We start from the raw sequence: 27,602 nt of genomic DNA, 5'->3' as shown, positions 1-27,602 counted from the left end.
CAAAGAACACTAACAGGTTAGTGAGACAAGATCTTCCCTTACTTTTTATCATGCATTGGGGATATACATGCAGGCAATCTGCAACTGAGAGGAGACCTATCTAAGGCCATCTGTTGGCTCCCCGGCTATGGGCTTTCGGGGTCGCCCCAACTTCCCAATCCCTGCCTGATAAATTCATCTTTATCTGAAGCTGAGCTCAGTTTAAATCAAAAGGCTTGAAGACTGTATCTGATGGAGGGATGGATGAAGGGGAGGTGGGAGGGAGAAGAAAGTCCATTAAGGCCTGCCTATAGCTCACAGAGGGGGGCAAGCCCTTGCGATCAATCCCTAATCCTTGATTTATCCCTTAATGCTCCTGGCTTTCGTCTGCATGCTCCATTTGCAGTCCTCTGTGGGAAGTGACTGCCCAGGAGCTGTTTGTGCCTCTGTCAGGAGAGAGAGAGCGAGAGCGAGAGAGCAAGGAAACTGGGCCAGATGGGTGAACTTGACCACCAGTTTTGGGGGACCACAAGATTGGCCTGTACCCAATAGCTCCAGGGTGGGATCTTCGACACTTGCCAGCCCAGCTGCTTCTTGAGAGTCTCCGAAGGTGAAAGTCAGCATGTTCTGCAGCTGCCAAAGCGGTCTGGCAGGCTGAGCTATAGAAGGACTTCCTATCTGACTCTGACTTAAAGCCACTGCTGCTTCTTCCCATCTGCAGGAGACAGATGGGATGAATTATTGCTTCCCCCTCTTCTGGCTGAATGACATCTTTTTGAACATTTGGAAACCACTTGCAAATTGTTTCTTACCGCTTCCTTTTCTCCAGGCTGAGCATTTCCAATCTCCTTTCTCTATAAAAACCAGCTCCCGTCATTCTGTCACTCTCTTGGGTGACCAAGAAACAGAATCCAAGATGAGGCTATGTGGATGAAGGGGTGGGGCTATGCAGATAGGCGGAGGCTGGCTTGAAGCTCAAAGTCTAGGGTCACTGAGGATCACCAGAAGGTGGTTAATTCCCTATCCTAGTGGTGTTTTCAAGGGCACTACTTTTTTCTTTCACATAATAATGAACGTAAGAAATGCCATGCTGGATCAGGCCAAAGGTCCACCGAGTCCAGCATCCTGCTTCCAATCATGGCTGGACTGATGCTTGGGGTGGGGTGTGTGTGGAAGAACGGCCTTCTACATTATTTTAATACCGGTTAGTGGCAGGTAGAGTTACCATTCCTCTAAATGTGGAGGGTCCATTTATCCATTATGATTAATAGGCAGAGATGGACTTTTCCTCCTCCGTGACTTTATCTAATTGGTTGTTCCTGCAATTCCACGCCATGGTGTGGTGCTGGCAGGGCCGACTTATCCATTAGGCACAGTAAGCACAGTGCCTAGGGCCCATGGAGGAGGGGTAGGGAGAAATGTTTAGGGCCCATGAAAATCTGTTAAATTTTGCCTAAAATAGGGAAAAAAACATTAATGTATTTATATTTATATAAAAATAATTTTTAATCTTGATATTATTATGGCAGGAGGGGGCCATGAAGGCAAAAGTGTCCAGGGCCGACCCAAGTCATAATGCGGCCCTGAGTGCTGGGTGGCCCAAATCCTGCAGACGGGTGTGTGTGTGTCTCCGCTTTATAAGCAGCCCTTCCTCCACATATGTCCTTCCCACATATGTCAGAGTGGACCACCCTAAGTTTGATGGAGCAGTGGTGTGACTCTGTTGAATGCATAAATTTGATTCCAGTAGTACCTTAGAGGAGCTGCAGTGGCTCAAGTGGTTAAGACGCTGAACTGCAGGCTGTGGAAGGTCAGTAGTTCAGCAGTTCAAGACCCGAGTTGCCGCATGACGGAGTGGGCTCCCGTCTCTAGTTCCAGCTCCTGCCAACCTAGCAGTTCGAAAGCAAGAAATTGCAAGTAGATAAATAGGTACCACTTCGGTGGGAAGGTAACAGCGTTCGCTGCGCCTTGGTGTTTAGTCAGGCCGGCCACATGACCACGGAAACGTCTTCGGACAGCGCTGGCTCTTCGGCTTTGAAACGGAGATGAGCACCGCAACCCTAGAGTTGGACTCGACTGGCTTTTGAGCAAGGGAACCTTTACCTTTACCTTTACTAGTACCTTAGAAACCTCCAAGATTTTTTTTGGGGTACAAGCTTTTGAGAGTCAGTCTGACAAAGGGAGCTTTGATTCTGGAGAGGTCTCATACCCCCCAGATCTTGTTGGTGTTGATGGCGCTCCTGGACTTGAACCCAGCTGTTCTATTGCAGACCAACATGACTACCCTCTCAAAACTTTAAATGCACGTTCAGGAACAGGGCGTCAGTTGCCCGCTATAAATAAGCGACAGCAATCAGGATCAATAGGTGAGTTAAGCCCATCCCAGTGAATTCCTGGGAAAGGTAATATCGAGTCCCGGGAGAGCCACTGACAATATTTGAGGGCTGCCAGGCACTTTGGAGGAGTGCTGACTGTCGGATGCGATGAGACCTCCGTGTCTGCTCTGCTGTATGGTCAGAGAGTCTGAGAGCCGGCCGTGATGGATTGGAAAGCAATTGACACATTGATTCAGCCTTCTCTTGCTGGCTTCCTCTCTATTCTGGGATTTCTGTGTCTTTCCGTCTTCTGGGACTTTCTGACGTGGGGGCGGAAAGGGGGAGAGAGCCTTCCCATAAATGGAGCTGATCTCACCACGGCGTCTTCTGGCACCTCCTCCTCTTTTTCCATGGCTACAAGGGCCCCACAGGGAGAAGGGGCAGCTGATTTAATTCCTTCTCTCCAAAGTCAGATATAAATGTCAGGGATGCATTCACTGGGGCTCACACCCCAGAACCTGTCTTGAGTACCAAAATTCAAATGTGGAAAAGGACCACTGAGTGTGCAGAGTGCCTCCCCGGTGCTCATATTCAACACCCTGGAATTTGGGGAGTGACAATATGTTTAACTTCATTTTCAGAGAAGGAATAAGAAATTGAGCATGTGCAGAATGTCTTTGACCCTGACCTTGATAGCCCAGACTAGCCTAATCTCACCAGATACGGGAAGCTAAGCAGGGTCGGCCCTGGCAAGGGTTTGGATGGGAGGCCACCAAGGAATACCAGGGCGGTGACATGGAGGAGGCAGGCCATGGCAAACCACCTCTGAACGCCTCTTGCCTTGAGAACGCCACCAGGGGTTGCTGTAAGTCAGCTGCGGCTTGACGGAACTTTCCGCTGCCACCACCAGAATGTCTTCTCACCACTGAGCAATCACACAACTGGACTCCGTTGGGAGAAGGGGCTGGATGATCTGGATTCGTTCCATTAATGGGAGCACCTTCACCCTGCTGCAAGGAACATTCCTCGGATGCAAGAGGCCCACGGTCCTTCCACTTGGGGAAGGTTCTGCTGTTAACAGAATGGGTCTGTGGGATCCAGCCCCCGTGGCCTTTCTGATGGGAGGGTCTGACTTTACAGGCCAGCTGTGCCTCTAATCTCTACCCCACATCTCTTCCATCACAACAACCCTGTGAGGTAGCTTAGGCTGCGTGAGTGAGTAACTGACCCAGGGCCGTGCAGTGAACTGGAGGGTGGGAGGTGAGCGGTGATCCTATAGCTGTAGCTTGGCCCTATAACTGCATACCAGCCCCATAGCCAGGGTTTTGTGGCTTGTGGGGCAAAAACATTTCTGGTGGGGCTGATGAGGCTGCCGTTATTTTCCATAATGAAGCAGGGGTGGCGGCACACACCCCTCTCCTTCCTCTCCTGCAAGATTTAAAGGATCCTTCAGCTGGTCGGCGGGGGAGTGCATGGCCTACTGACCAGCTGGAGGGCCCACTCAATCTTGCATGAGGGGAGGGAGAGTGGCGCGTGCCACCCCCCCACCCCCCGCTTCATCTCAAAAGCATTTAAAGGATCCCTTTTGAGAATAAGCTGGTGGGGGCCTTTATGGAAGCGGGTTAGCTCTTTAAGGGAGGGGGCGGAGTCCCCAGTAGCCCCACCATAGCGATAGGGCCAGAGACATATATAAGGGAATGCAAGTGAAGGACCTGGGCCTCTGCAGAGGAGGTGAACTATTGTGACATAAAGCACAGCAAGTAGTTGGGCTCATGAAAACTGCATGGGAGGGAGGCTGGAGCCCCTCCTCCACCAGCACCACACTTCCCCCCAAGCATCCCTGGCACACTTGGGAATTTCAGTTCCCCAGTGCCACATCTGTCTGTAAAATGGGTTGGGGAATCGTCTGTAAAATGGGTTGGGGAATCCTGACCTGTCTTGTGGCAGATATGCTGTAGCTAGAATGGCTCTAAGCAGGGCTTTTTTGGTAGAAAAAGCCCAGCAGGAACTCATTAGCATAACTGGCCACACCCAACAGCAGAAACTCATTAGCATATTAGGCCACACCCCTGACAGCACAGCTCATTAGCATATTAGGCCACACCCCCATGTTACCGGAAGTGTGGTCATCCAGCCACACCCACCTTTTGCTTCTGTTTACCTTGTTTGTTGTCAAAACCCAGGGCTTTTTTTGTAGCAGGAACTCCTTTGCATGTTAGGCCACACACCCCTAATGTAGCCAATCCTAATGAGTTTCTGCTGTTGGGTGTGTCCTGTTATGCTAATGAGTTCCTGCTGGGCGTGGCCAACTCGGGAGCCAGCCGGAACTCCGTTCCTGTGCGTTCCTGCCCAAAAATAGCCCTGGCTCTAAGTTCATTGATCTCCGTGGACTTTGAAAGGTATACCTCTGTTTAGGATTGCATTGCTAGTAACCCAAATCCAGGTGCAAGTTTCCGAGGCTGCTCTTTGTAACTTGGTTAGTGCTGTGCCAAGTGGATGCCCATGTGGAGCCAAATGATCACAATAAGACACTAATTCCTTAAGAAAATTGTCCACTGCTTGTAAATAAACTCACCCAATACAGAAGGCGGGTGGTGAAGTAAGAAAAATAACTAACCGCTCCTGAGCAAAGGTAGAATTTTAAAAAGGAGTTTTTAAATGTAGTCCTCTTTTCCTAGTTCTAGATGTATTTTCCTGTTAAGAGAGAGCCAGAATAAGCTAAGGTTACCAGATTTCCATACCTTCTTGAAGGCAAGTTTCTGTCTTTCCACTGTTTGGTGAGGAGCCAGCCCATCTCCCAGCCCTTTCTTGTATCCCCTCTCCTTTCAGAAACTCTGAGGATGCCCTCCTGGAATGTTTTCCTCAATTTATGCCCAATCAGAACCACCCCTGCTTTGTGGACGATTCTGGTCTCTTGGTGGTGGTGGAAAGCACTGACAAATCGCCGGTGACTTAGGGCGACCCCATCGGGTTTTAAAGGCGAGAAGACATTGAGAGGCGGTTTGCTATCGCCTGCCTTTGCGTAGTGACCCTGGTATTCCTTGGCGGTCTCCAGGGCTATTTTTGGGCAGGAACGCACAGGAACAGAGTTCCAGCTGGCTCCTGAGTTGGCCACGCCCAGCAGGAACTCATTAGCATAATAGGCCACGTCCAACAGCAGAAACTCATTAGGATTGGCTACTTTAGGGGTGTGTGGCCTAACATGCAATGGAGTTCCTGCTACAAAAAAAGCCCTGGGTTTTGACAACAAGCAAGGTAAACAGAATAAGAAGCAAAAGGTGGGTGTGGCTGGATGACTACACTTCCGGTAACATGGGGGTGCGACCTAGTATGCCAATGAGCTGTGCTGTCAGGGGTGTGGTTTATTATGCTAATGAGTTCCTGCTGGGCTTTTTCTAGAAAAAAAGCCCTGGTGGTCTCCTACCCAAATGCTTAGCTTTGAGATCTGATGGGATTGGGCCATCCCCGTCTCTTACCCCCAGAATATTCCTAGGTGCCTTGTGTGGACTTGAGGCTTCTGGTGCTACAGGTAAATTCCTGTTCTCCTCTTGGCTATTCACCATTATATATTGTCTGCCATACATCTAGGTAGGCAGACTGGAGGCAAACAAGATAAACTTGTTCTGCGGCTGGAAAGACCATGTTGTACTAGCCTCTGAGCATTAGCAGAGTGCAAATTAAATGTTGCCCTTCCCAAATTGCAAATCTGACATGAGTTACCTGGAAGGGGGGGGGGCGTGAGAGGCATTGTTTCACCACAGCTTTGTCCTTCTTGTCACCTGGCTTTCAGGGATGCTAGCCTTGGGTTTCAGCTGCCTTTATAGCCTGCAGCAGAGATCCCTGGAGCGGGTTTCCTTGCAAGCCTACCCCAAAACCAAACTAATGTGTTCTGGTTTCCAACCCTGCAGGGAAATTTAAGCTGCTGGACCAGGACAGGGACGTCCGGGAGCCCGTCCAGTACTTCAACAGTGTGGAGGAAGTGGCCAGCATCTTCCCAGATCGAGTGTTTGTGATGGAGGCCATCACCTTCAGCGTCAAGGTCAGCTGTGCTTCCGCAGGGTGAGCGTATCTTCCCCCAAGCAGAGTTTGTTCATTATATATTGACTTCATTTATACTGGGCCTTTTCCCCCAGTGGGGACCCGAAGCGGCTTACATCATTCTTTTGTCTTCCATTTTATCCTCACAACAACCCTATGAGGTAGGTTCTGCTGAGAGTGTGTGACCAGTGAGAATGGTGTGTGTGGGTATGTGAGAGTTCTCTCCACAGTTCTCTCACTTTAGGGGGAGTCCCAGATCTCCCTGTCATTATTGGGAGTTCAGTTTCTTGCATTCAGCTGCTTTGTTTCATCTTTATTCATCCTCAATGGTGTCATTGGCTGTTAACAAAGAGCTGAGCTGTGTCGGAGCCTGCCCTGTGCAGTGCTTTTGGTATGTAAGGTGTTTTAGAAGTTAGCATTCTGCTGAGGCACCATGGTTCCTCTTCCTGGGTTTCTCAAATGACCTTTGCAAAACCTGAGTTGCTACAGCACAACAGAGCTGGTTCCCCAAGCCCAGGCCTTGTGCCGCTTGCAGAGTTATAGCCTTCCAAGTTCTTTGAAATTGGGGTTACCAACCTCAAAGAGATGAGGTAAGAAATTTAAGTTGAAAAGTTTAATTTTGGTGGGAGGAAGTGACCTCACAGGAAGTTGAAACGTTTAATTTTGGTGGGAGGAAGTGACCTCACAGGAAGTTGGGATTGCCAGCTCCAGGTTGGGAAATACCTGGAGATTTTGGGAGTAGAGCCTGGGGAGGGCAGGGTTTGGAGAGGGGAGGGAGCTCAGGAGAGTGTAGTGCCATAGTGTCCCCCCTCCAAAGTAGCCATTTTCTCTATGGGGAACTGATTGTGGTTGTCTGGAGATAAATTGTAATAGCAGGAGATCTCCAGGTGTCACCTGGAAGTTGGCAACCCTACAGGAAGGGGGGAGTTGGAAGAGATGTCCTTTAACCTCGACTTCAGCCATCACTTCCCTGCTGAGCTCCCTCCACTCCTCAAATTCTGCACTCCCCAGGCACCACCCCTAATAATCATTATTATCGTATTATGAAGAAGAAGAGAAGAGATTGGATTTATACCCCGCCCTTCACTCCCCAAAGGTGTCTCAGAGCGGCTTACAAACTCCTTTCCCTTCCCCTCCCCACAACAGACACCCTGTGAGGTAGGTGGGGCTGAGAGAACTCTCGACAGAAACTGCTCTTTTCCAAGGACAGCTCTTATCAGAACTACGGCTTGCCCAAGGTCACATCAGCACCTGCAAGTGGAGGAGTGGGGAATCAAACCCGGTTCTCCCAGATCAGAGTCCGTGCACTTAACCACTACACCAAACTGGCTCTGTGTCTGTATGGCAGTGTGTGTAGTATAGCCAGGAGACAGCAAGAAGTTCTAGCTCTTTTAGCGTTATGCACCACTAGGTGGTGAGCGAGACTTTATTTTTTTTGAGGCAAGAGATGTTTCGGAGGTGGCTTGCCATTGCCTGCCTCTGCATCACGACCCTGGTATTCCTTGGAGGTCACCCATCCAAATACTAGTCAGGGCCGACCCTGCTTAGCTTCTGAGATCTGACAGGATCGGGCTTGCCTGGACTATCCAGGTCAGGGTTTAGGCACCGCCCCTAAATCTCCCCAAGCCTGCGTTGAAGTCAGTGGGCTTAGCGCAATGTAATTCTACTTAGAGTGGCAAATTTAATTAACTTCTTGGTGACCGAAACTGAGGTCCTATGACTGGAGTGAAAGATCCTTCCCATGAGAAAACCTCGCCATACCTCAGCTGCCTACCTCAAATTTAATGCCGTGCAAGCAGACCAAAGCTTGTTTTAATTAATTAATTAATTAATTAATTAATTAATTGAACTTATGAATCGCCCACCCTTATAAAACCTTATAAACATTAAAACATTTAAAGCACAATCAATAAATAAGTAGATTTAATCAACAGTAAAATGAATAACTAAAAACCAGTCCAAGATGGTGATATAATAAGTCCCCCTTTGCCAGCCACAGTGCTGTCCCGCAGGGCAGGGCACGTGGGGGCCACGGAAGAGAAAAAGCGGGTGCCGGCCTCACCTTCCCATTGCTGCCCTCCACTAAAAGTCTGGTGGAACATCTCTGCCTTACAGGCCCTGCGGAATTGCGTCAGAATTGCTGGTAAACTCAGGATGGGAGTTGTCTGTACAAAGTAGAATAATAAAGTCTTTTTTTAAAAAATCTGTCCTCGGGCTTTAGATCAGGGCAGGCTGTTTTCTTCTTGCCGTGCTTCTGGGCTTCCTGGAAGGCTCTGGCTGGCCGCTGTTCAGATCAGGGTGCCATATACTGAGAAGGACCTTTATGGACTGGTCCGGCAGGGCTGCTCATCTGTTCTTAAATATTAAGCGTCTTAATAGACTTGTTTTTGAGCAATCTGACTGCAGATGTTTTAAATATCTCTCCCCCCCCCCCGCTTTATTGGCTGCACTTTAATACTCTGCGGAGACTGGAAGATTAGGGGAAGGATCATTTAAATGCCTTGTTGACCTTAAAGCTTCACGTTCCAGTTTCCTATCTGTTTCCGCCCCCGCCCCCCGCTTCCAGTGCCCTGTAGAAGTCTAGCAGGGCCCTCGCACAGGGGGCTTTTGCTCTCTTCCTTTCCTAGGTTCATCTAAGATCTGATTTAAACCAGATGCTGGAGAGGCAGAAGAACCCTCCCCCTGCATGCATACCAGGTCTCATTGAAATTGGGCTGCCACCTGCGCATAGCTGCAATGTGGGTTGCACTGCAGTTTTTGTGAGTTGCTGTGGGGGTGCAAAGCCCCCTCCTACACTCTGGGGACTTCTTTTGCTCTGCCAATATTACGTTTAAATCTGACCTTGGCCTCTTCCTGTCCAGTGAGTAACATGCTCAAAAATAGAACAACTAATAGATATTATTGAACGTTTTAAGGATACGACAGATTTCTCTGACAAAGGGAGCTTTGATTCTCAAAAGCTTACACCCTGAAAACTGTGTTGGTCCCTGTGTGCTACTGGATTCAAATCTAGCTCTTCTACTGCAGATCCACACGGCTACCCTCCCAAAACTGATTCCAAGTTTGCAAGAGAGAGAGCAAGAAAGATATCCAAGACAGCAGGTGCAATGCAAATATAATGGACTATGTTTGACACTGAAATGTCAAATGCCCATAATCGGGACAAAAGGGAAGGGACACTTTTTACACCAATTCTAACCCAGGGAGAAGTTGAGAAAGTTGCTTCCAACCTGAAGTGGCTAAATTCTTGAATCCCATCCTAGACTGGAAATAGCCTCTGTGCTAGGGTTCCCAGGTCCTGCCTCCTCCCCAGCGAGGGACTTTGGGAGGCGTTCCTGGAGGGGGTTGGGACACCCCCAATATGATGACATCACTCAGAAGTGATGTCATCATATTGGGGACACGCCTGAATCCTAAGCAGCGAATTCACCGCTTAGAGTGCAGGCGTGTGGCCAGCGGCCACCCCTCTCCCTCCCCTTTTGCCAGATTTAAAGGGCCCTCCAGCTGATTGGCAGGCCACGTGCTCCCACCAATCAGGTGGAGGGCCCTTTAAATCTGGCGGGAGGAGAGCAGGGCCGGCTCACCTGCTAAGTGAACTAGGCATTCACCTAGAGCGCGCCGGCCCTTAGGGGCCCAAACAGGACCCGCCCCCCCACCAAAGCCCCCCACCCCCCGCCAAAAGCCTGCATCATGATCTCAGGCCGGCTGGGCGGGCGATGATTCTGGGCATGCCCAGCCCAGGCTGCTTCTCTGCCGGCAGGGCCCTTCACTTGCTCTGGCCGCCACCTCCCCCCCCCCTGCTGCTGCTGCCTGGCAGCCGCAGCCCCTCACTCGCCCACGGCCTGGGTCTGGCTTCACACTGGGTGCAGCACCTCTGGACAGAGCGTGGTGTCTTCGGCCTCACAGAGCCATCCCAGCCCGCCTGCGCCCGAAGGAAGCCCTCTCCCCGGAACGTGTTGCTTGGCAGCCACCAAGGAAGCACCAGGTGGGGCGGGAGCCAAGTGGGCAGCAAGTGCTCGGGGGAGGGGAGGGGGGCATGTTCAAGCCTCTCGCTTGGCTAGCCTGTGCGCGCCGGCCCGGTGCTGGCATTTGCCTGGCCTGTGGGAGCCCAGGATCTCCGCAAGCCCCAGAGTACCGACGTGGACCCCTCGAGCCCCTCCTGGATGATGAGGCAGCAGCGCCCTGCGTTTCTTTGCACGTCTCTTAGCAAGCAGAAAGGTGGTGCTGGGGCTGCTTCCCAGGCCCCTCTGCTGGGAAAGAACATTGGTGGAAACCGGCGGAGGGGACCAGTGCCTGGCCAATCTGCTCCCAGCTCGCTGGCCGGTGCTGCTGGGCTGCGCACTCCCTCCCTCCTCGCCCCAAGCGCAGCTGCCTTGAAGTTGCGCCCAGAGCAGAAAGTGAAAGCGCAGCAAGCAGTGGGGGGAGGGGGGCTCTCCTGAGAGGGCTGAGCAAAGATGCGGCTGGGCAGCAGAGTGAGTAGCGGTGGTTCTGGTGACCCCCCCCCCCCCCTCCGGCCACCTGACGGCTCAGCTTTCTTTTCTTTCCTGGGCATGGGACTGGGCCTTTCTGCGTGGGCTGCTCTCTCAAACCGTGGCTCCGAACCGGGACCCAAGTGCCCAGCTTCCTGCAGGGTGAAGGAAACCACGCTTGTCTCTGACCACGTCCGGGGTGGGGAGGTGGGCTTTTCCTTCAGTACTGGTCCGGGGGGAGTGCACAGGCTTGGCCCGGGTCTCCCCTCCCCACCTCTCCAAAGGGGGAGAGAAGTTGTCCTTCTCCAGGCCCCGCCTGGAGGTTGGCAACCCCGTAACTGGGCATGCACGGGGGTGTGTGCCAGAAGTTAGCCCGCCTAGGGTGCAAAAAAGCCTCAGGCCGGCCCTGGAGGGGAGGGAGGGAGAAGGGTGGCTGCGGTTGGCTGCTCTTGGGGGCGGGGCTTCCCCCTGCCAGCCAGCTGGCTGGCAGCAGGCAGAATCCCCCCAAATCAGAGGGTCCCCTGCCCCCACCTGGGGACTGGCATCCCTACTCTGTGCTCTGCAGAGAGGAGACAGGCGGTTTGATGGCTCAGGTGTGTCTACTTTTCTACCGGTGACAGCCTTAGAGACCATTCAATAACCCATTCTGTGGAAACCTCTGAATTACCTTAACCCAGATTAATTACTACTGGGATTTAACTTCCCTGCCGCCAAACCCACCAATCAGGCGTTTCTGGAGGTCTGGCACTTGGTTTTTATCAGCTCTGTGTTCTTGCTGCTAAATTCCGTTCCTGTTTCCTTCCCCCCAGTCCCCTGTTCGGAAAGCATTTCCACGTGGCTTCTGGAGCAGGCCTAACCCTAACCCTCCGTACTAAATGCTGCCCATGCTGAGACCTTTCAGGTGTTCAGGAATCCACCTCCCCCCCTTTGCCCTTTTTTTTTTTTTTTGCAATCCCTGGCTGGGACAACAGAAGGATTATTGTCTCTTGGCAGATTGCCAGGTGTGGCTGGTGGAATGGGATCTACTTTGAAATAAAGACCATGAGGTACAGTGGTTAGAGAGTATCAGAGTAGGACTGGAGAGGATTAGATTGCACTCAGCCCAGCAAGCTCACTGGGTGACCTTAGCCCAGTCACTCTCTGTCAGACTGGCCCACCTCGCACGGTTGTTGTGGGGATGAAAGGGAAGAAGGGAGAATCACGTGCATCACCCTAAGGTCTTCGGTGGAAAGGTGGGGAGAATAAAGAGAAAAGGAAGGTTGACTGCAGCAGAAGCAGCATGGCAGAGTAAATAGGCCAAGCCAAACTCCCCTTATTTCCACTTTCTCCGACTTCCCCATGGTTTCCTTTGCAGGTTGTGTCGGGCGAGTTCAGCGAGGACAGCGAGGTGTACAACTTCACCTTGCATGCGGGGGACGAGTTGACGCTCATGGGGCAGGCAGAGATCCTGTGTGCCAAGGCTGCAAAGGAGAAGTCGCGCTTCAACACACTGCTCCGCAAGCTGGGCAAAGCGGGAAGTCCCAGCAGCGGTGGCGGCGGCAGCGGTGGGAATGGTAGCGGAGGCGGCAGCAGCAGCAAGCAGCTGAAAGGCAAGATGCCCTGTCTGATCTGCATGAACCACCGGACCAACGAGAGCCTCAGTCTGCCCTTCCAGTGCAAAGGGCGCTTCAGCACCCGCTCCCCACTGGAGCTGCAGATGCAGGAGGGGGAGCACACCATCCGCAGCATCATTGAGAAGGTGCGGCTGCCCGTCAACGTGACCGTCCCCAGCCGCCCACCTCGCAACCCCTACGACCTGCATGCCATCCGGGAGGGCCACTGTTACAAGCTGGTGAGCATCATCTCCAAGACGGTGGTGCTGTGCTGCATCCTTCGCAGGGACGAGGTGGCGCCTTTCCACTTCCTCCTGCTCACGGACATGCCCCGTTTCCTGCTGCCGGAGGGGATGTTGCGCGGAGGTGGGGACCCCCAGCTGGAGAAGCTTTTGCATGAGTGTGCTGCCCTCTGCCAGGAGTGCTTTGACCCCAATGAATACTCCAAGGCTGTGCGCGAGGCCAAACCGGACTTCTCGGAAGAATGTGCCAACGGCTCTGCTTGCAGGGCTATGCCCGCGACGAACTGGCCCAGTCCTTCCAGCGCCTCTCCCTCTGTCTCTATAGCGCCACCGAAAGTGGCTGCCAAGACTCGGCCGCAGGAGGAAGGAGCCAGCGATGGCTCCTCCCCTCCCGCCAGGAACACTCCGCCCATCTTACTGAGGCTCCAGACTCTGAGCGCGAGTACATGACGCCTGACTGGGCTGAACCGACATTCCGGACTCAGGAGCTCCCGTACGAGGAGCTGTGGACCAATCAAAGCACCGAAAACTACTCGGAACCCAGCAGCAACCTGCCAGGATTGGAGAGCGCCAACAAGGGCCAACGCGATCTTATCTCCTTTGCGAGCCTCTCCTCCCCACTCGGCTCCCCACGTTGCCAAGGCCACCTGAAAGCCGAGCCTTTGGGGGAGATGCCTCCCCCAGTCCCACCGAAATCTGAAGCGGTAAGAGAGTCTGAGATTGCAGACAGTGCTGAGTGTGTGTGATATAGCATGCCAGAGGGTCACGCTTTGACCGGGGAGATCTGGTGTCAAACCCTTGCTCTGCTGCCCGCACCAAAATGGCTTGCCAGCCAGGCCTATAGCTACAGTGGGGCATTTGGGGGCCCTGCCTCCTTAATTTAACCCCCCACACATATGGCCATGCCGACAACCTTATTTTTTGGTGGGGTTTTTTTGTAATTTTTTAATGTGTGTGTGTGTGTAGAAACCTGATTTTTGAGGAGAGACCCCCACTGTCAGTGGCACCGGGGAGGCTTCCCTCCCCCTCCCACTTTTGAAAGATTCGTCATGCCAGGGCTATTTTTGGGCAGGAACGCACAGGAACGGAGTTCCAGCTGGCTCCTGAGTTGGCCACGCCCAGCAGGAACTCATTAACATAACAGGCCACACCCAACAGCAGAAACTCATTAGGATTGGCTACATTAGGGGCGTGTGGCCTAACATGCAAAGGGTTCCTGCTACAAAAAAAGCCATTGGTTTTGACAACAAACAAGGTAAACAGAATAAGAAGCAAAAGGTGGGTGTGGCTGGATGAGCACTCTTCTGGTAACGGGTGTGGCCTAATATGCTAATGAGCTGCTCTGTCAGGGGTGTGGCTTAATATGCTAATGTGTTTTTGCTGTTGGGTGTGGCCTATTATTCTAATGAGTTTCTGCTGGGCTTTTTCTACATTAAAAGCGCTGGTCATGACCTAGGTGCTCTACAGCAGGACTGGGCTAGCAGAAAGGGGGATTGTTGGGGATGTACTGTAGGTGCTCTTGAGTGCCCTTCTAAGCTTTCTTGCCCTGTAGAAGGGAACTCAAAAGACAGTTACATGCCCTCTAAGCAATGCTCCCTCTAAACTGTGGAGTCTTGTGAGCAAAAATTCTTCTTTGTGAGCTACTGGCATTAAAGTTGTGAGCCAGCGACTGGGCTGCTGCATCACTTAGTTTGCTCTGGAGCCCTCCTTCCTGAGCTAAGACAATAATCTATAAGCTGGAGGCTAAAAAAAATGTGAGCTAGCTCACACTAACTCAGCTTAGAGGGAACACTGCCTCTAAGTTGTTTTCTCCTAGGAACTGATGTATTTACTGCGCTGTCCCTTGAAAGGAAGGGCTAGAAACAGGCTTGGAGCCTCCGCCTTTAATGACAGGCATTCAGATTAATTTAATTAACTGTGATTTAACTGCCCCCTTAAAAATTTAAATGCCTCCCAAACAAAAAGATACTGGCTACGGGCTTGTTGCCAGCTGACTGCAGAGCATATAGTGTCTTTGAGTAAGTCTCCACATTAGAAGCAGCCCTCTTCTTAGGGTTATTGTGAAGATAAAGGGGGGGGGCAGCCCTCTATGTCATCCCAAGGTGCTTGGAGGAAGATTGGAAGGAAAACGAGGCCTGCAGAGAGAGAAAGTGAAAGAGTTTAAAAATGAAAGGGTGGTGGCGGTGTGATTATTCCACATGGGCCCTCCAGGCAGATTGTATTTGGGGGAAACACACACAACTTTAAAAGTGAAAGAACCATTTTGAACAGGGAGCCACCTTCTCAGGGGAGGGGGGCGAGGTTCTCTGCCTTGTTCACAGGTCAGCGCCTATCGGGGTCTGTAGTAGGTGAGGTTCTTTGGAACTGATCCCCGCTTGAGCTGCCCTGAGGCTGTCAGCAGCCTGCAGTAATACAAGGCAGGGTTAGGCAACTAGATTCTTGGCCAAGCGGTATTCCTCTGCTGCTGGAAGTGATGGACTGGACTGGGGATTCCAGAACCATGGCTTCACGTGGCATCTTGTATATACTCGAGTACTTGGGTTGCCAGGTCTGCCTTGGCCACTGGCAGGGGATGGGGGGAGGGTAGGGTTACCAGATCCAGGTTGGGGAACTCCTGGATATTTGGGGATGGAGCCTGGAGAGGACAGGGACCTCCCAAGCAGTGTACCCTCTAAGCTGAGATACTGTGAGTTAGGTCACAGTTTTTTTAGCCTCCAGTTCACACATTTTTTCTCTTAGCTCAGGAAGGATGGCTCCAGAGCAAACTAATTTATGCAACAGCCAAATTGCTCACTCACAGCCTTAATGCCAGCAGCTCACAAAATAGAATTTTTGCTCACAAGACTCCACAGCTTAGAGGGAACATTGCTCCCAAGCATCCATTTCCCCCCCGGGGGGACTGATCTCTGTAGCCTGGAGATGAGCTATAGGCCCGGGGGATCCCCAGGTCCCACCTGGAGGCTGGCAACCCTGTCGAGTACATATTACTCTCACCCAAATCCTTCCACAAAAGGCATACCTAATATATCAGCATGGGTAGCCATGTCAGTCTGTCCGTAGCAGTAGAAAAGAGCAAGAGTCACGGCTCATGAAAGCTCATACTTGGCCACATATTTTGTTAGTCTTTAAGGTGCTGCTGGACTCTTGCTCTTTTCTACTACCTAATATATGACATTCATTATGTCCTAAGGTGGAGGTAAACCTCTGAAGCTGCCTTATATTGAGTCAGGCTTTTGGTCCGTGAAGGTCAGTATTGCCCACTCAGACTGGCACAGAGGCTCTCCAGGGACTCGGCCAGAGAGAATCCTTCCACGGTGACTATTATGTGGTCCTTTACCTGATCGAAAGGTGATGCATTAACCTTTAGTTAATAGGGCTTTAAACATTCATAGAGGCAGCTGTTCGCTTAGGCACCCCTCCCCACATACTGATTTCCTGCAGGAAATGGGGGATTATGTTGACTAGTCTGTAAGAGGGTGCGACAGGGTGATGGACCAAGGGCAAAACTGCATGTTGTAAGGAGTCCAGTGCTGCTAATTAAAATGGGAGCCCCATGTCAAGTTCTCCCCTCCCAGTTAACTTGCTGTGCCTCATGCCGTCATTAGGAAGTGTATTTTTCTGCCCCGCCAGCAGCAGCCAGGGGATGTGGAGCAGAAGCAGGGAAAAATACATCCTAAAGTCAGGATGCAGGGTAAGTCGGAGGGCCAGTGTGCTGTAATAGTTAAACGTGCTGGAGTAGGACCTTTGTTTCTACTTTCCATGAGAGTCACTCTCTTGGCCTAACTTACCTCACAGGGTTGTTGTGAAGGTACAACAGAGCCAGGGAGAGCCATGGATGCTGCTTGAGCTCTTCGAAGGAAAGGCAGGATAATAAAGCACCACACGAAATAAGTTACACTGAGTTTTATGGAGGAGGGAATTTAACGTAGGCAGTATTTTGTCCAGGGCTCTTCCACCCAGAGGTGTTATTCTGTGTAGCTTTTGTTGCCGTTGAGATTGCAGATGGATTCACAGTGGCAATGGGTGGCACAGAGTTTAACAGAGACAGAGCTGACCCAGCTGAGCTCTGAGAAGGAGCAGTAGACAGAGCTGCTAGAGGGGTGAGTTTTTTTAACTTGCTTTCAGCTGAGGGGATGTAGCTGAGGGTATTGTGTGGGAGGGATTAGAGCTGTTGCAGAGTCCTGGCTGCTTGAGATAAGGTGAGAAAGGGTCATTGTTTGAATGTAAATTGAGTGCCTGGGTGAATTTGAATAGCTGCTGCCCCACCTTCTGCTGGGGGAGGCCTCTATTTAAGGCAGCACCTTGCCAGAGACACGAGCGAGAGGGCTAAAGGGCTCTTTGCCTGTGGCTCTTAGCCTAGGGGCTTTGGAAGAAGCCCAGGAAGAGCCAGAAAGCCAAGGCCCTAGTCTCCTTGTGTTCCCAGTAAGGTAAGTAGACTTCGACAAGGAGAACCACATAATTACAAAGGGTTTTAAAAGGGGGATCATATTTAATTATTTTAAAAGCAATTATGAAGCCAGAATGCCAGCAGGGGGTTGGGGGCTATCCAGTGTTTTGCATGGAGTGTAACATGTATGCCTATCTGCCCACTGGACTGAAGTCTTGGGTGTGTGCTCGGTGCAAGGAGCTCCTGGTTCTCAGGGAACGAGTTTGCTCCCTTGAGGTCAAGGTGGCTGACCTGGAGAAGCAGAGACAGTCAGTTAGGTGCACGGAGAAGACTCTCGGGGACTTGTTAGATATGTCCCACTCTGGATCTGGTAGTCCTGCCGCTGTCAGGAAGCATGAGGGTCAAGGGGAAACAGGGCACCGTGCTGAGGATAAGGGGAATGTGCCCTCAGAAGGGACCTCTTCTTCAGCTGGTTCCATTCGCACCAAGGAACCATCCCTGGGCAGGGTGGGAGGGGGGCTCTTGTTGGTGTTTCGATCCTTAGGCAGGTAGACAGCTGGATGGCGAACCTGCGTACTGACCGTATGGTGATTTGCCTGCCTGGTGCGAAGGTAGCGGACATTACGCGTGTTTTAGATAGGCTGGTAGATAGTGCTGGGGAGGAGCCAGTGGTCGTGGTGCATGTCGGCACCAACGATGTGGGGAAATGCAGTCGTGAGGTCCTGGAGGAGAAATTTAGGCTGCTGGGCAGGAAACTTAGGTCCAGGACCTCCAAGGTAGCCTTCTCAGAAGTGTTACCTGTTCCACGCGCAGGGCCGGAGAGACAGGCACAGATCAGGAGTCTCAATGCGTGGATGAGACGATGGTGTAGAGGGGAAGGGTTCAGGTTTGTTAGGCACTGGGATACTTTTTGGAACAAGAGGGAGCTGTACAGGCGAGACGGTCTCCACTTGTCCCGAGAAGGAACCAGGCTGCTGGCACTTAAAATCAAAAAGGTGGCAGAGCAGCTTTTAAACTAAATATTGGGGGAAAGCCGACAGGAGATGAAAAGTCTCTGGTTCGGGTTGGCTCATCTCAGAGAGATGAGGGGGTACCTGTTGCTTTTCTACAGGGAGGTGGATTGAAATTGTCCACAGAGGCCATGGCTGGTGACATGGACTGCCTGGGGTGGCTCTGTATGTCAGAGAGGGTATACAGTCCAGTAAGACTGAGAGGGTAAGAGAATTAGATTCGCTTCTGGAAATGCTATGGGTTGAAATAGTGGGCCCAAAAGGAAACTTAACAGTGGGAGTTTATCGCCCACCAGATCAAAAGATAGAGGAGGATTATAAAATGATGAATGAAAGATAGCGGCTAGACAAAAAAACCTGTGTCATAATAGGTGATTTTAACTGTCCACACATTGATTGGGTCAATATGTGTTCTAGTCGGGAAAAAGGGATTGAGTTTCTAGATACTCTCAGTGACTGTGCTATGGAGCAGATGGTCACAGAACCTACCAGGGGAGAGACGATCCTGGATTTGGTCCTAAGTAACACCCAGAACATGGTGAGAGATGTAAAAGTGATTGCACTGCTTGGGAATAGTGACCATAATGTTATTGAGTTCAACATTTGTATAAATAGGGAATTGGGCAAAAAGACTGACACAAACGCTTTTAACTTTCAAGGGGGTAACTTCTCTGATATGAAGGGGACATGTGAGGAGGAAACTGAAAGGAAAAGTAGAAAGGGTCAAAACCATTGGGGAAGCATTTAAAACTTCAATCGTAGAAACTCAGAAAAAATATATACTGCAGGTTAGGAAAGGCACAAATAGGTACAGAAAAAAGCCTGCATGGTTAACAAAGTAATGGAAGCTGTAAAAGGTAAAAAGAATTCCTTTAAGCAGTGGAAAGCTAGTCACAGTGAGGCTGATAAAAGGGAACACAAGCTGTGGCAAATAAAATGCAAGTCTGTGATCAGGCAGGCAAAAAGGGAATCTGAGGAGCATATAGCGAAAAATAAAGACCAACAATAAAACTTTCTTCAAATACATTAGAAGCTGGAAACCACCCAGGGAGGCAGTGGGGCCCTTGGATGACCAAGAGGTAAAAGGAGTAGTGAAGGATGATAGGGAAATGACTGAGAAGGTGAATGCATTGTTTGCCTCTGTCTTCACTGTGGAAGATGAGAAGTGCTTGCCCACTCCAGAACCACTGATTTTGGGAGGGGTGTTGAAAGACCTGAGTCTGTGGTGACGAGAGAGGTCTTACAACTGACAGATAACTGAAAAACTGATAAATCACCAGGCCCAGATGGCATACATCCGAGAGTTCTGAAAGAACTCAAATGTGAACTTGTGGATCTCCTTACAAGAATATGTAATCTTTAATTAAAATCTGCCTCCATTCCCGAGGACTGGAAGGTAGCTAATGTCACTCCCATCTTTAAAAAGGGTTCCAAAGGAGAACCGGGAAATTACAGGCCAGTCAGCCTGACGTTGATACTGGGTAAATTGGTGGAAACTGTTATTAAGGAAAGAATTAGTAAGCACATTGATGAACAAAAACTATTGAGGCAGACTCAGCATGGGTTCTGTAAGGGAAGATCTTGTCTCACTAACCTGTTAGTGTTCTTTGAGGGGGTGAACAAACATGTGGACAAAGGGGACCCAATAGATATTGTTTACTTGACTTCCAGAAAGCTTTTGATAAAGTTCCTCATCAAAGGCTCCTAAGGAAGCTCAAAAATCAAGGGATAAAAGGACAAGTCCTTTTGTGGATCAAAAACTGGCTAATTAATAGGAAACAGAGAGTGAGTATAAATGGGAAATTTTCTCAGTGGAGTGTGGTATAGCTTTGGAAAAAGTGCAGAAAAGGGCAACTAGAATGATAAAAGGGTTGGAATATTTTCCCTATGAAAAAAGGTTAAAGCGCTTGGGGCTCTTTAGCTTGGAGAAACGATGGCTGAGGGGTGACATGATCGAGGTTTATAAGATTATGCATGGGATAGAGCAGGTAGAGAAAGGGGTACTTTTCTTCCTTTCTCACAATACAAGAAGGGAAATGGCACCGATCTGGGCAGGACCTGCAAAAACACACCCCCTTCCATCCACTGGGCATCCAAAGGTGCTTTGAAAGTGATCTTCTCAGAAAGATTGTACCAAACTAGGTTTGGCGAAGAGTGCAACAAAGCAGGGGGAAACACAGAAGCAGGGTGAATAGAGGACGACCTCACGTGGATACTTCCCAACACAGGACAGCGGGAGGTAAAGGAGCCAAGGCAGAGCAAGACATCTGTGCAGAAGCCGCCCAGAGCAGATCAGGAAGATTCTCCCCAGTCTGGCTTAAATTTGCATAAATCTGGCTGTGTCCATTTGCTCTTTTGGTATATTTCATAAATTATAAACTGGTGGATGGTGACTTGCGCTGGACTAAAGCTTTATATTAATTGCACATGTGCACTGATCGACATAAATTTATTTGAACGTACACAGTGTCCAGAATTGTACACCATCCAGCCGTGCGTGAAAACCCCTTGTTTCAAACTAGTCAGATGTCAACTGACTCCATATAAAATGAGTCACTTTGGTTTCTGCATGTCTTTCTTGGGAGCAAAATGCTTTAGAGTAATTATCCTGTCGTTGTCATCCTGTTACAATAGTTCTAGGTAGACAGGATGAGGCCAGGGTAATCTTGCACATGTCTCCTGATCAATGCTCTCTCTAAGCTGTGGAGTCTTGTGAGCAAAAATTCTACTTTGTGAGCTACCGGTATTAATGTTGTGAGCAGGTGATTTGGCCACTGCATAAATTAGTTTGCTCCGAAGCCATCCTTCCTGAGCTAAGACAAAAATGTGTAAGCTGGAGGCTAAAAACTTGTGAGCTAGCTCACACTAACTCAGTTTAGAGCAGCGGTTCTCAACCTGTGGGTCGCAACCCCTTTGGGGGTCGAACGACCCTTTCACAGGGGTCGCCTAAGACCATCAGAAAACACAAATTTTCGATGGTCTTAGGAACCGAGACACATCCTGCATATCGGATATTTACATTACGATTCATAACAGTAGCAAAATTACAGTTATGAAGTAGCAACGAAAATAATTTTATGGTTGGGGGTCACCACAACATGAGGAACTGTATTAAAGGGCCGCGGCATTAGGAAGGTTGGGAACCACTGGTCTTTAGAGGGAACACTGCTCCTGATGTCTTTGAGGCCCTGTGGCAGGTCAGTTCAGGCTTCCTGATCTTTGTAATATTCTCAGGAGGCCGCGTGTGAGTTGCAGGTGGTGCGTACCTTAGAATTACGTCTCCTCTTCCCTCTCCTGCCTGCCATGCAAGATGGCACAACTCCCCCCCCCCCGGCAATAATGCCTCTGCTCCTTGCAGCTCCAGCTATATGGGCCCTCCAGGCATTCTACAGATCCCTCCAGGGGCTGGCCTTGCACGTTTCCTGTAGGGTTACCCAGCTCTGGGTTGGAAAATACCCCTGAGACTTTGGGGGTGGATCCGGGAGAGGGCGGGGTTTGGGGGAGGGGCCTCAGCATGGTACAATGCCATAGAGTCCACCCTTCAAAGCAGCCCTTTTCTCCAGGGGAGCTGATCTCTGTCAGATGGAGACCAGTTGTAAAAGCGGGAGATCTCCAGGCCCCACCTGGAGGCTGGCAACCCTGGATTCCTGCCTGGTGCTCGCACGGTGAGTAGTAGACGCAAGGCAAGAAGGATAAAAGAGCTTAGACTGGGGACTGGGAAGTATTTGGAATGCTTCCCTCCCTCTTTGGTGATATCGCTGCCAAATTTCCTGCCCAGCCATTCTAGTTAAGAATTGGTAATCAGAATTGCTAGGAAAGGAAGAGATCAGAAATAAAATAGCATCTCATAATGGCAAAATACACAAAGGGAAAACATTTTGAAACTAGTGTTTTCTCAGTAAGACAAATGCAGAAGAAGGAAAGTTTGCAGGGGGGGAAGCTGCACGGGGGAGGCGAGGCTTCACCCTTCCCTTCCCACTTGCAAATGCTGCCTCAGGCTTTTTAAAGCCCCCCCCCCCAAGCAGTCTCCAAGATAGGATGGGAACTCTGCTAGAGGAAAAACAATTCCACCAACAGGAGGGGGCATTTACGAGGAATCATTGCCAAGAACCCTTAAACACCCTGCCTTCCTTCCTCCAGTTGAATTAGCTCCCTATGAAAGACCCTACCCCGTGTTTTGGCAAAGACAGATTTGGGCCCCTGTGTTTGCTGTGCCCGTAAGACTCTGGTGCATCCAAACTCAAACTGTTGGGTATCACTCCATCTTAAAGAAGTATCTTGAATTCCCCTGGGAGGCATCCAGCTCCCCCCCCCCAGCAAATCACAATCCCCACCATTTTGTCTTTTCCAGGTAAAGGAGGAGTGCCGCCTTCTCATTGCACCCCCAGTACCCCCACGAGGTGGCCACCTGCCTGCCTCTGCCAGCCCTCCAGTGCCTCTGCGCTTTCCCAAGCTCCAGGCAGCTGCTTCGCCCAGCTCCAGCCTCTCCTACTACTCATCTGGACTACATGACGTTGTGTGAGTGAGGGGCAGTGGTTGACCGCGATAGGCCAGAAGCTCTGGCTGTGGGCTCTCTGTAGTGGGGGGAGGCACATTGGAGATGCTCAGGGACATTCTTTCCCCTTGTGTTCTGGCACAGATCAGGTCCCATGCTGTCAGTAAAACGGGGATCTAGGGTAGACACATCTTTGGGTGGAATTCCTCATTGAGTGGGGCAAACAGAACCCCAGGGTAACATTCTTTACATTACGCAGGCCGCCCGCCCCAAAAAGGTGGTCTTGCATTACCGGATTTAAGACTTTATTATGAAGCAACAAAACTGGCCTCTTTAGTACGTATACTTAACACCCACCAACATATAGAATGGATACCAATTGAAGAATCCTATTTGAATTCTAGAAAATATTATGAATTTATTTGAATTGCTCATTGAGCCTCTCCTTGGAACCGGAAGTCGGCTGCTGCTGCTGGGGCCTGTCTTGTGTACTTACCAGATGGAGAAGATACACATGAATGTATTTCTTTACAAAACCTATAGACCGCTTTTCTGCCCTCATCAGGGCCACCAAGGCAGCTAACAGATTAAAAACATGCATAATAACAAACACATTTTAAAAACAAATCAAACACCACATTATTTCGACAATTCAAGTTAGGATAGATGTACAATAAAATACACATGCATAAGAACAACAATTAGAAACATGGCTGAAAAGAGGGGTCACTGAGGGAATGTCAGATGAAACAAACGAAAAAATGAAACAAATGAGAAATGGCAACAGAAGGGGACAGGCTACTCTCTCCAGGGAGAGAGTTCCAGAGCCACGGCTGAGAAGGCCCTCACATGGGTTGCCACCCACCCAATCTCAGAAGGAAGGAAAGGGCTCCTGACGCAGGTCCTCGCATGCTGACTAGGGGTGTGCAAAAAAAAAAAAAATTCGGTAAAATTCGGATTCGGGTTTATTGGACCCGAATTTTTTCGGGAGACCCAAAAAAACCCCGAATATCTATATCGGTAAAGCATAGATATCCGAAAATTTTCGGAAAACCCGAAAAATTCGGGTCCATTATAACCAATGGGGCCATTGAAGTCAATGGCAAAAATCCTCTTGAAACTTTGCTGGGGGCGGGGGGGAGGGGGTTGCAGTGTTTATTGCCGGTTTGCCACCGAAATTCGGTGGCAATTCGGCAACATTGTTTCTTATGGACCTTGGGGAGAGGGAGACTAGATATTCACAGTGATGGCTGTTCTGGGTCCCCTCTTCCCCCCTCCCTCCTGAAAACAGGAGCTAGAGGCGGGAAAGAGGGGGAAACGGTGGGAAAACGGGGTTTCCCGGCCGCCCTTTAAAGTTTAAAGAGCAAAAAGCCGTTTTTTGGCAATGCCGAAAAAATCCCGAATTTTTTTGGGATTTTTTTCGGCTTTCGGACAAGTGCTCAGATTGCCATTTCGGGATCCCGAAAGCCGAAAAAACCCGAAAAGCAATTTTTTCCGGGTTTTTTCGGTTCGGGATTCCGAAATGCACATCCCTAATGCTGACCAAGTTTGCAACAACAGTCTTAACACCTGATCTTTGTGTAATGGAGGAGGTCAGATGGTTCGGTCATTCTTCTTCAGGTGATCTTAATGCATTTAGTGCACTGGAAGCTTTCAGGACCTGAAGTTTTCCGGTGTTTGAACCCAATGGTTATTTGGAGGGGTGCAGACAAAGCAGTCTCTTTGGCAGCTGACACCTGTGTTGCTACAGAGAGAAGGAAGCAGAATTCTCCTCCTTGGAAACCTCACTGGCTCAAAGTTTTTTTGGGGGGAAAAAGAAATTGCACCTGGCTCTTCCCTATAACCAGCCATCACAGAAGAATCCCGGGAATCAGTGTTATAGCTCTCGCAACACTGACGTAATGCTCCCAGAGATAGCCACTTGTAAGCAAAGATAGCAGAGCTCAGGAAGGAACCCCGGTACATGACAGGGTGCTTGTGGTACCAGCACTGGGTTTTGGGGGCAAGGGACCGATCCATCCCCCTCCCCTTCTTCCCTCCTGCACCATCATAGCATTGGAGATTTAGGTCACGTACATCATGTTGGCCTTTAAAGTTATATATATATTTATTTTATTATATAATTGCAGAGGACACAATTCTAGTTTGTAATACATAGAACAATCAAAATATTTCTCTTCTTAGCTCAGTTACATAAATTTCTCATTTTTAAAAACATATCTATTTGTAATGACTTAATGTCATAATTTCTGCATACCATCGATGACTCTTTCTCCAGAAAAGGAATTCTATATGGTAAATACTTAAGTATCGTATTAAGCCTTTTTAATGAAGTAAATCTATTACATTAATGAATAACTGACATAGATATTTTACATTAATAACTATAATTTCTTCCTAATTCTCCGATTATTCAGGAGGCACATATTAACCTTTACCCATGATATGAATAATATGCTTTCCATTTCTGCTGAAATTCTTACGTTGGCCTTTAATGCGGAGAATGGATGGCCTTGGCTCTTGTGACATTCCTGGAAGCCCACCATAAAGCCAGCTGGGGGGGGGTGTCCCTGCAGAGATGGTTGTCCTTCTGGAGTCCCCCATCCCTGCTGTCAGCAGGCACCAACCATTGCCAGAGTTCCAGCCAATGAACTGTGCATCTGCAGCACATTTTGGAAAGGCTTTGCAAAAGAACTGACGAAGCTCACCAGCCAAGCCTGGAACCTGCCTGCATTTCTGCCCTTTTGGTATCAGCTATGTAGCTCAAGTGGTTAAGACGCTGAACTGCGGGCTGTGGAAGGTTGGTAGTTCAGCCGTTCGAGACCCGAGTGTGCCGCATGACGGAGTGAGCTCCCGTCTCTAGTTCCAGCTCCTGCCAACCTAGCAGTTCGAAAGCAAGAAATTGTAAGTAGATAAATAGGTACCACTTTGGTGGGAAGGTAACAGCGTTCCGTGCGCCTTGGTGTTTAGTCATGCCGGCCACATGACCACGGAAACGTCTTCGGACAGCGCTGGCTCTTCGGCTTTGAAACGGAGATGAGCACCGCAACCCTAGAGTCGGATTTGACTGGCTTTCGAGCAAGGAAACCTTTACCTTTTATGTAGGGCTCAGTGGCTCCCCCGGGAGCCAGCAGGGGCCGCTGGAGGCTCTGACTTCTTCAAGCGGTTGTCCTTCATGACTTTTAAAAAATTCACCTACTGAGCAGAGATTCCTCCCCCCTTTGGCTGACCCCTGGACTCTCTCTTTTCTTCTTCTCCTTCTGCCCAGGTCAAGACCACGGAGTGGTAGCTGCTCCCCGTCTCCGGACTCCTACTCCCTCTACTGCTATCCTTGCACGTGGGGTGACTGCAAAGCTGGGGAGTCTTCTACCCGCCAGCTTTCCAGTCCCCAGGCACAACCACAGTCTCCACCGCAGCCCGCCCAGCTGTCTTCGTGGTCAGATCCGTGGGCCTATAGTGACCTGGGATCCAGCGTGGCAACGGGCCGATCCACCCCGCTGCTGGGAAGCGGCGACTCCGCCACCATCAAGAGTTACCACAGCTGCCCCCGCCTGAAGCCTCCCCATCCTCAGAAGCGCTTTGCCCCATTTGGGGCTCTCAACCCATTCGCCAATCCAGCCTATTCCTCCAGCCCGGCTTCCTCCAGCTCCTCAGACTGGTTGGAGTCCCTCGAGTGGCAGAAGCCCACCGCGTCCTCTCCAGAGACCTTTGACCCCTTTGAGGGTACTTCCTCCCCAGAGGGAGAGTTGCACTACAGCCCTGCTCCCCCTCCTCGGCCAGCAAAGGCCTTTGAGGCAACCGAAAATATTGTCATCCGTACGGCTGTGGCTCCGTTGTCTCCTACCATTGTTCATGGCGCTGAGGGAGGGGTCACTCGCTTATACTTGGCCCAGGGGGTCATTGAGGTGCCACCTGCCCGGCTCAATGGAGATGGCTCGCCCTGGCAGCCCCCAGCCGACCTGTCTGTGCTGTCACTCGAGGAGGTGTCCCGCTGCCTGCGTTTCATCGGCCTCTCGGAGGATGTGGTCACCTTCTTTGCCCGCGAGCGTATCGACGGCAGTATCTTTGTACAGCTCACGGAGGAGATCCTGTTGGAGGACTTCCACCTCACCAAGCTTCAGGTCAAGAAAATCATGCAGTTTATCAAGGGCTGGAGGCCCAAGATCTAGAGCACACGGGAGACCCAGAGAGCAGCGCAGGGGATCGTTCCTCCCTGGAACCGAGGAACGAGAGGGACATGGATGGCCTTCAGCCGAGATGCCAGACCCGCAGCAGAAGATAGGAGAGAGGGGACCAGCGGTAGGACGGGGGGAACTGCATTGTGTACACCTATCCTTTGATGGGTCTGTTGGGCTAAGACTGATGAAGAAGGCTGCGTGAGCCTTACCCATAATCCTGCGAACTGAGGAGGGGGATGTCCGAGAAAGGCGAGATAGCAGGATCCCCTCCTCCCACCTGGGAGGCGGAGACAAGGCCTCACCCCTACCCCTACGCACCCAGGCGGCCTCTCGCTAAAGGACGGTACAAGCCTGCCTGCCTTTGTGCACTGACACAACTACCACCAGAAGGATGGTTGCTGGTTTCCAGCAAGACCTGGGCAGGGAGGTTCTGGTTCAACAGGCATGGCCCGGGAACCGGCAGCTGCCTCCCTCCTCAATGGAGACACAGTACTGGTAGCCACCTGGACCAGCTGTTAGGACCACAAGCAGCCTTGTTTGCTCCATCTGTAGAGTCACAGCCTGTGGGCTGAAGGGCTTCTCTGCCACGTCTGCAGGAGAGGCTTGCGGGTCTTCTGTTCAGATGTCCCCCACAGTGCAGTTCTTGTGTACTAGGAGGAACCTTGGAACAAAGTGCCGGAGTGACCTGGCATGGTGGAGGCCATGGGCCAGTTTTGGCTGCTCAGAGGAAGGCCGGGCAGCAGCACAGCCTTATGAAATGGGGCATCTCACATGCTGGTGGTAGGGAGTAGCATTCCACATCCTGGCTGTTGCCTTTGTCGGTGGCTTCCACGGGCTTCTGCCAGGGGGGTGGGGTGGGAAAAGTAGCCAGGTAAGGTAGTTCCTAGCAGTCCCCTG

The 27,602-nt window shown here is 50.6% G+C and overlaps 1 protein-coding gene across 1 annotated transcript in view; it reads left to right on the top strand.

Annotated features, from left to right (window-relative positions):
• Positions 1-27,017, top strand: part of GAREM2 (GRB2 associated regulator of MAPK1 subtype 2) — a 53,715-nt gene extending 26,698 nt beyond the window's left edge. The window contains 7 exon segments of the mRNA XM_015415120.1: positions 6,203-6,333; positions 12,156-12,318; positions 12,364-12,882; positions 12,885-12,988; positions 13,034-13,339; positions 22,384-22,550; positions 25,796-27,017. Of these exon segments, the coding sequence (XP_015270606.1) occupies positions 6,203-6,333; positions 12,156-12,318; positions 12,364-12,882; positions 12,885-12,988; positions 13,034-13,339; positions 22,384-22,550; positions 25,796-26,696 (2,291 nt within the window). The 3' untranslated portion in view covers positions 26,697-27,017.
• The last annotated feature ends 585 nt before the right edge of the window (positions 27,018-27,602 follow it).

The sequence above is a fragment of the Gekko japonicus genome, unplaced genomic scaffold (assembly GCF_001447785.1).
Source record: "Gekko japonicus isolate JY-2015 unplaced genomic scaffold, Gekko_japonicus_V1.1 scaffold63, whole genome shotgun sequence".
Lineage (NCBI taxonomy): Eukaryota > Metazoa > Chordata > Lepidosauria > Squamata > Gekkonidae > Gekko > Gekko japonicus.
Note: the sequence above shows the minus strand (reverse complement) of the source record. Positions and strands in the feature narration are given on the sequence as shown.